At 39.3% G+C, this 9584-nt stretch overlaps 1 protein-coding gene across 1 annotated transcript; it reads left to right on the forward strand.

Moving 5' to 3' along the window:
- The first annotated feature begins 2137 nt into the window (after nt 1–2137).
- On the forward strand, nt 2138–3058 carry LOC122747452 (probable E3 ubiquitin-protein ligase TRIML1). The gene has a single exon (XM_043993463.1). The coding sequence runs from the start codon at nt 2138–2140 to the stop codon at nt 3056–3058; it is 921 nt and encodes a 306-aa protein (XP_043849398.1).
- Nucleotides 3059–9584: the final 6526 nt, after the last annotated feature.

Genomic DNA, 9584 nt, shown 5'->3' on the forward strand with positions numbered 1-9584 from the left:
CTCTGCAAGGGGTCTGACCCTCCAAATACAATAAAGAACTTCATTGATAGGGAACTTCACAACAGCTATGAGAAAAGGACTCATATCCAACTAGGAGCTGCAAGTCACCTCTTGCCACATGGGCTATGTGGAAAGCTTGAGGTTATTTCCCCTTGGACTCTGTAGGTACTTATGTGAGAAAAAGCGTGTATGTGTCAGGGGGTCAATGTTATTGTCCTTGCTGTACCTTTTCAGAAAACATTTTGTAAAGAAATGATGTTGATTGTTTAACTGATATAAGAGATGAGGCAGCTAGGTGACACAGTAGACAGAGTACAATATTTCGGATACTACTATGTGACTTAACTTCTAATGTCAAATCACTTAACCTTGCCTGCCTCAGTTTGCTTTTCTGTGAAATGAGAAAAATAAGAGTACCTAATTCATAGGTTTTTTTTTATGAGAATCAAAATAATTTTAAAATGTAAAGTATTTTGTAGTCTTTTAATTACCAGGTAATCATTGTCTATTATTACAACAACTGGTTAAGGATATTGGTTATAAAGTTAAATATGTCAAACAGGAAGCATACTGGAAAGGAGGGGCTTGTGAACAAAAATACTGGAACACTTTCTCAGGGTTACCTCAAGAGCCCTGAGGGGAGAGGTTAGAGTAAGCTGCCCTCTATGGGACCAACCTATAGATGGGCATGAGATTTGGGCTATATCAAGTTAGCAAGTCAGCAAGTATTTATTAAACATGTGTACAGGGTATTGTGCTAAGTGCTAGGAATACAAATTTAAGCAGAGAGAAAGACAGTCTTCCCTCTAGGAGCTTACTTTTTTTTATTTTTGCAGGGAAATTAGGGTTAAGTGACTTGCCCAGGGTCACACAGCTAGTAAGTGTCAAGTATCTGAGGCCAGATTTGAACTCAGATACTCCTGAATCCAAAGCCGGTGCTTTTTCCACTGCACCACCTAGCTGCCCCTAGGAGCTTACATTTTAATGGGGAAAGATAACAAACAAACACACAAAAGGGAGCTGAAAAGTAGAAGGAAGGAAAGGGGGTGAGATGGAAAGTTACCCGGCACAGGGACATTGTAGAGAAAGTCTAGGAGAATGAACAGTGTATCTTGTAGAGGAATGAAATGGAGGCTCTGGAAGGAACTAGCTAATTAGAGAGAGAGATATCTTAGGGTAGAAGGAGGAGGATACTTTCAATATATGAAATCCAAGGGTGAAGTGAGCTTCTAGGTTGAAGAGGTTTCTGGGACATCAGAAGGAGAGACTGGGAGAGTCAGGAGGAATACCTGGAGAGGAATAAATGACTTCAGAGATACCCTACAACTCTCAAATTCTATGATTCCGAGTGTCTCTACTGGCCAATGTATTCACCACTGTTAATTATTTGATACCCATGCAAACTATGTAGCTAACATATTACAAAAATATGTGTCAAGCATTCTACAAAATGCAAGATATATAAATAACACAAATCTTTCAGGGTACAAATTGATTGGGTCCATAATATTAAAAAATTGCGATTTTTGTGTTGGAGCTGGAAAGAGGTGGGATGCAGCCCCACCTTCCAGTACCAGATAGTTTTGATGACTGCTGCTTTGTGGTGAAGCTCCAGGTTTGGTGCCGCTAACCCACCTTCCTGCCTAGGAACATGGATGCCAAAGACTTACTTGAAAGCTTCAAAGCAGACCTCATTTGCCCCATCTGCCTGCGCGACTTCACTGACCCAGTGCTTGTCAAATGTGGTCATAGCTTTTGCACACAGTGTCTTCTGCAGTGCAGGAATGGAGCTGATTCCACAACAACATGTCCAGAGTGTAGACAGGTCATCCAAATCAGCAAGTTGGTGCCCAACAAGAACCTGCAGAATCTTTCCCTCAAGGGCAAAATGATCAGACCTTATTTGCTTCAGAGCATGCTGGGCCTGACCACCTGTGACCAACATCTGGAAAAAGAGAAGCTCTTCTGTGAGGAAGACCAGAGACCCCTCTGTGAGTCTTGTTCATTAACTCCAGAGCACAAGCATCATCATGTTCTTCCCATGGACAAGGCTGCTGAACAATACAAGAACAAGCTCCAGGAGATACAGCATATCTTGCAAAGGAAAGAAGAGAAACTTAAAACTGCATTGAAGAAAATGAAAAGGAGGGAGGCACATTGTAAGGAGGATGCAAATTCTCTCAAACAATCAATTATTTCTGAATATGAGAAAATTTACCAGTTCTTACGGAATGAAGAAAACCAACACCTGCTAAGATTAGGACAGGAATTCAGAAACAACATGGCCAAACATAAAGTGAACAAAGCCAAACTATTACTAGAAATCCAAAAACTCCAAAGAATGGTATTAGATGTGGAGGAGAATTTGGACAAGGCACCATCAGAAATGTTTCAGGTTATGAAAATCCCATTTGAATGGAATGAGGAGCAGCTACTTCAAGAAGTGAACGTTGATTCCTCTATCTGGAGCACCTGGCCCATCACTTGCTTGAGAGAAATGCTCAAGAGCTACCATAGGGATATAACTCTGGATCCTGAAACAGCCAATCCTCATCTCATCTTGTCTGAAGATATGAAGCATGTCAAGTGTGGAAGTTTCCTACAGATCCTGCCTGACAGTGAAGAAATATCTGTGGATTCTTTTATTGTATTGGGGGTCCAGACCTTTACCTCAGGCAAACACTATTGGGAAATAGAGTGGGGAGATAATACAGAGTGGGAAGTGGGTGTCTGTAAAGTTTCAGCCATCCAAAATGGGAACCTTTCCATATTACCTGAAGATATATGTGCACTAGAAGGCTACAGATGTGTAAATGATTTCTTCTTCTGGAAATTACAACATGGCCATTTTGTGAGTGAGCCCATAGATAAGATGGGCATTTTTCTTGATTATGAAAAGGGACATATAGCATTTTACAATGTCGTAGAAGAAAACCTTATCTTCAGTTCCCCAGAAATGAACTTTCAAGGGACTCTTCGCCCTTACTTTGCTCTTTCCCGTCATAATGAAGAAGGAACTCTTGCATCACTCAGTATATGTCCCAGGAGCAATAAGTGACAAGTGACTAAAAATGACTCTAAAAATCATTATTTATTGGAACCGATGTTGAAATGGTCAATAAAGTTATGTATGATTATGTAAACAATAAAAAAAAATTGCATATATATGCATTTTTTTCATTCAAGAGATTTCCTACCTCACTTTATTTCTTTTACAATTCTGAAATATTTATGATTATTAGAATCAGCATATCTTTTATTATTTGGAATATCTAATGAAATATCAGGGAGCCTATGGCAGAGGCACCTATCAAGGGAAGAAGAGCCATTGAGAAGACTCCTCTGAAGTAGTTCTTTCCATTCCACCCTGTTCCATATTTCTCATTTCTCTCCCATCTTCATTCTAAAAATAAAATCCTATAACACAAGGTGTTTTTTTTTTTGCTTTGTGTTTTTTTTTTAGTGGGGCAATGAGGGTTAAATGACTTTCCCAGGGTCACACAGCTAGTAAGTGTCAAGTGTTTGAGGCAGGATTTGAACGCAGGTCCTCCTGAATCCAGGGCCGATGCTTTATCCATTGCGCCACCTAGCTGCCTCAACATGAGTTTTTCTTCTCTCTCTTGTCTGTTTATCTGTCTCTTGTCTCTCTGTCTTTCTCTCCAATCCCCTTTCTCTCTCTCTCTAGGTTCTTCCACTGTGGCCACATTTTACTTTAGATACTTCCTTTGACTTATCCTGTTCCTCTGGGGAAGTCTTTTGTTCTTCCAGTAGACATTTGTTCAATAATAAAAACAGATAATGATGGCTATATGTTCTTCAATGCCAAATGTCTTCAATACTACACATAGCTGAGGAAGCACAACAGTGTACACAGTTTACTAGGAAAACTAATGGATATGGAAGGAAGGAATAAGTATTTAGTGTGCCAGGGAAAGTGCTAAGTGCTTTACAAAAATCATCTTATTTGATCCTCACAACAATTCTGGGAGGTAGGCCCTCTTAATTTTATAGATGAAGAAATTGAGACAGACAGAGATTAAGTGACTATCTCATGTTCACAGAGCTAATAAGTGTCTGAAGCAGGGTGTGAGTTCAGGTCTTCCTGATGTTATGCCCACTACTCTATCCACTGTATCATCTATCTGCCTCTAGGCCTGAATACCTGGTTTTGATTTTCAGTTTTACTATTTTCTAGCTGTGTGACTATATCGTAGTCACTGAACCTCTATGAGCTTTAGTTTCCTACAAAATGGGTAAAAATAATAATTGGCTTATATACTTCAAAAAAGTTTTCTAGTATCAAAGGAAATAATGTTTGCCTCACAGTTGTGTTGGTATGGGTTGCCTAGCTTAAGAGAAACACCAGATATTCTCCTCTCAGGGACACTCTTCCTTGGTTCTTTACTTCTGAGATCCTTGTGGATGGGACTCTACCCTTAGTACCTGCTTCTGAAAAGAACAGTGAGAAGAAAAGTTGCTCCCCTCCCACCAAGGTAAGAAATTCTAGCTAGTTCCTTACCCATTTTCTAGTTGAGGTTATACCTAAGTATGGTCCAGATTCGTTTAACCTTTATACTGATTTGGAAAAAAGAAAACCCTATAAAATATGTATCAAAATCTCTTTTATTCCTCTTGAGCCTTGTCTCAAGAAAAATTCCACTACTTTAAAAGAAAATATTCTGTGTGTGTGTATTGCAAAACTCCTACCTGCCTCACCAGTCTGTAAACTCTTGGCTGCCTTGCCAATCTGTAAGGGGGATTTTAAAAAGATCCCCCAAGTTCCTTAAGCCCTGTAAGGCTACCAATCTGTAAGGGCCAGATTTAATATGGAAAGAGTTAATTGGGAGGCTGGCTGCAAAATTGGGACTCAGAACACAACGGGGGACCCCTAGGTCCTGAGCCCTCCCTCTCTTCCACACCGCCTCCTCCCCAACTGCTTCTCCAAGACTAACAAGAAACAAGATTAAAAAGCTTCCTTTCAATAAAAGCAAAAAACCAGGGTTTATTTATGTGGAACAAACTTAGAGATAAGGACAAAGAAAGGCAGGATACGACCTGTAAACTGGCCCACCAGACTCGGCTGCTTTGCTTAACTTTCTCTATCCCCTGCACGTGTTTCTCCTGCCACTGTAAACTTTTCTCCCTCTCTGTGTCTTCTCATCTCCTCAGTCATTCTCTCCCCCCACTCTACCCCTGCTCCAGAATAAAAAACACTTCTCTCACAGGAAACTTGGGCTGACCACCCACGCACCCCAAGCTAATTCGTTGGCACCCCTAGGGCGGCACCCGAGGCCAGCTGGGGCATGGGGGATTCCCTTTGGGGAGTGCCCAGCGCTTGGAATTTTCATGCATACCCCCACTGGGCTGAGGGGGCCAGCGGGGCGAGCCTGAGGCTTTCTAATTTTAGCCAAAGATGGGGTCCCGAATCATAATTGATTCTTACAGTATGTGTGTGTGTGTGTGTCCCAAGGCCACAATGACCTTCTACTTTACTGCTCCTCTTTTAGATCTCACCAAGAAGGCACTGCTTCTGTTATTATACCTCTTATAAATATCACCTATCTTCCCAGCTAACTCTGTTTCACAGTCTTGATTAAGTGTTTTCCTCACTGGTAGCCAATTGGTTGAGCTATCCCCTTATTTGTAATTTTCAAAACTGTTTGAAAAATTTGCTGAAGTAGAAAAAAATGTCACACCACACACAATCTGAACTTTTTTTTTCTTTTTTTTTTTTTGGTGGGGCAATGAGGATTAAGTGACTTGCCCAGGGTCACACAGCTAGTAAGTGTCAAGTGTCTGAGGCCAGATTTGAACTCAGGTCCTCCTGAATCCAGGGCTGGTGCTTTCTTTATCCACTGTGCCACCTAGCTGCTCCACACACAATCTGATCTTGATAGACTTCCATTTTTAAAATTTGGGAGTCTATTTGACTTTAGGCATGGTCATATTACTAGGCACTGAGTCAGCCTGCTTTAGAATTCAGCTTCATAGGCTTCAGACTTGGGACTTTTTGTTACTCATACTTTTACATTTCATTAGCTCCATTTGCCACTGGACATTTGACATAGGAGTTCTGGTGGAGTGATTAGGACACCTGCAGAGACTGTAGGGTACAATACTTAATTTGTATTCAATCGTTACTCCTGTGCCACATGAGTCTGGTAAATTGAGATTTTTTTGTCACAGAATATAAAGCAATAGAGTTTTGTTTTGTTTTGTAAGGCGATGAGGGTTAAGTGACTTGCACAAGGTCACACAGCTAGTGTCAAGTGATTGAGGTCAAATTTGAACTCACTTCCTCCTGCATCTGGGGCTTGTGATTTATCCACTGTGCTACCTAGCTGCCCCAATAGAGTTTTCTTTGATCCATGAACTGGTGCATCTATTTGTACCCATCGAGTTTATATTGAGTTTTCAGCTTCAGTAAAGTCACACAGGGAAAAAGGCAAGATTGACTTGCTTTTTTTTTTTTTTTTTGCGGGGCAATGGGGATTAAGTGACTTGCCCAGGGTCACACAGCTAGTGTCAAGTGTCTGAGGCTGGATTTGAACTCAGGTACTCCTGAATCCAGGGCCAGTGCTTTATACAGTGCACCACCAAGCTGCCCCAAGATTGACATTTTAAGTGAAATACTCAACTGATTTCTTCAAATTAGACACTGAGGAGAGAATCCTGGGGGAAAAGCAGCAGATATGACATTAATCCTTTATGAGTTAATAAATAATGTATTGACTTAAGCAAATCAGTTCAGTTTTCTGTCTCTCAGTTTCACCACCTATAAAATAGGGTGAATATAACAGCAACAATTATATTACAGTTTATTTTAATTCACTAGACTCCTATTAAATACCTATGAAATTTGAGGAATTATACCAGGCCTTGGGAATACAAAGACAAGAAATGAAACAATCCTGGCATTCTAAGAGTATGCTTTCTACTGGGAGGACATAAATAGATAAACTCAGATATAGATAAGAACATATATCTAGATAAAGATAAAACTTTAATCTGAGGATGGTCAAAGTAAAAACAACTAGTTTTGGGGGATCAGAAAAGCTTAAAAAATACTTCCAATTAAGATGGTGTTAGGGGTAGACCTAACACTATTACCCTGTTAGTTCCAGTTCAGTGTTGGAATAAAATGAGAAACTTTTAAGTTATTGAAAAGTTAACAAAAAGAGAGTTACTTTTCCTTAATTTCCTAAAATGTGTCCCCCAACTTTACATTTCACACACAAAATACATACCCATGTTTGTATAGCTATAGCTATATATGTGTGTGTGTATGTATATATACACACATAAATATACACATATACCTATATTTGTGTCTACATGATACATATGTATATACATACAGACATACAAATAGAGTAGACTGTGGCCAGGGAGCCATGTCTCAGTGAGAGTCAGAAGAAGATAAAAGTGGGAAAGGAAAAGATTAAAGATGGAGCCATATGTGAGTACAAACACATATGTGCATAATATAATTGTTTACGTGTTATCATTAGACAACATTAGACTACAGCTCCTTGGAAAGTGGAGACCTTTTTTTTTTTATTTGGGTTTTTGCTTTTTTTGAATCTCTAGCATTAGCATGGTGCCTGGAACATATTGATGTTTTATAAATGATTGTTGATTGACAGACACCCATATTTCATAGGTCTCTCATAGAAGTTAGAAGAAAAGAAAGAGAACTTATTATACTTTGATCATTTATGAGACTACAAGAGACTGTATTACAAAGAAAACTATTAACTAATTCTATAAACAAAAAATTAGAACTTAATGCAAATGTCTCTTCTACTTACGGATTTTTCAAAATCATCCCCAAATTAGTGTTGAACATGTGGCTTTCGTGGTGGTGGTGGTGGTTATGATGACGATAGTGATGCTAGCCAGCCCCCTCAAAGTCTAACTCATCATCTGTGTTGTGAGGTGAACATCAATGGCAAAGCAGGAAAATGAAAGACAGACTAATGCACAACAGTAAATTTGTGTACCCTCAAACTAATACAATAGCTGTCAAGGTCTGTCAGTAACCATGCAATGCTGCTGGAAGCAGTGGAAAACACAGTTTGAGTCAACATGCAGGTTAGTGTGATGAAATTGTAAACTGGATGCTCCACTGGTACCACTTCAGCATATGCTGCTCTAACAACCTATCCTCTTCCTGCCAGCAGGTGACCCTTCTTGTTTGCAGATCAGTGGTCCTATTCCATTGCATGCTGGTCTCTGACAGAGCTACCTAACATATAGAGAGGACACTACCCTGAGGTTGAAACCTTACTGATATTAATAGCCCTTTTGAACACATTCAGCAATGTTTAACAAAATTCCACCTGGTCGTGCCCTGTCCATTAAAGTGATCCTGAGCTCCTGGTCATCTGTATAAAACCCTGTTCTCCATCCACGTATAGCTCACTTACTTACTCTCATCCTCTTCAAAACAACCCTTCAATGGAGTATCACACTGTACTCTCTGGAACATGTACTCTGTAGGTAACACACATGCTTTCATCTTAACTCTTTTCCTTTCCCACTTCTTTTTTTAAAATTTTTATTTATTTATTTATTCATTCATTCATTCATTCATTCATTTATTTACTCATTTATTTATTTGTTTATTTTTCCTTTCCCACTTCTTCCATTTTCTGACTCTTACTGAGATATCATGACACAGCCTTCCTGGCTATCCTCTCCAATACTTGTTGCACTTTCATTCAGCCCCATCTCCTACTCAATAGTCAAAATGGGAAGACTGAAATGCTTCTTTCTCTGCTTTGCCACTTTTATCCTTTCCCTCTTCTTCCATCACTTTGTAACCACTACTCCTTTGAGGTTTGCTTAACCCAAATCTTCCTTTCAATAAAAATTCTGCTAGCTGATATGTCCCAAACTCCAGGACCTGGACCTTCTTTCCTCAATGATTTCTATGTCTGGCTCAATCTACTCTTCCTCCTGCTATTCTGAACCATACATACTAATACTTCCTCAAACATTCTTGCCTCCCATTTCCTCAGCTTACTCATTTCTCATGACCTATTTCTAATTATCTACTCCACCCCACATCACAAAGAAAAGGTCATAATCTTGTCATCACCTAAAAAATGCTTCATTTCCATATATATATATATATATATATATAAACCAGGAAATTCCCTGTCTAATTACAATCTGTTCATTTTACTTTTCCCTCTGCCTTGCAGCCCCAAACACTATTCTTCATCCTTGCTGTGACCTATAATTCCTTTTCACTTAGTATTCTCCTAGACAATTACCTCTGCTCTAACAATACTTTCCTCCTTTCCCTATATTGAACCCTTAGTAAACCAGTTCAACTATACACCACCTTTTTCACTAGAATCTTTTGCCCCATTTATCCTATTATACCAATATTGCCTTTAAAAGTCACAGTTTTGGGTTACTTCCTCTATTTGATGCTTACACTCCAACTTATATATTGCCAAAATGAAGCTATAAAAAGTCACAAAACTATGTTGATTTGACACAATAAAAATTTATGTTATGTGACTTCAACTGGACCCTCATTGCAGAAAACCTCCCTAACTGACTCACTCTAC

Source organism: Dromiciops gliroides, chromosome 3 (genome assembly GCF_019393635.1).
Source record: "Dromiciops gliroides isolate mDroGli1 chromosome 3, mDroGli1.pri, whole genome shotgun sequence".
NCBI classification, from domain to species: domain Eukaryota; kingdom Metazoa; phylum Chordata; class Mammalia; order Microbiotheria; family Microbiotheriidae; genus Dromiciops; species Dromiciops gliroides.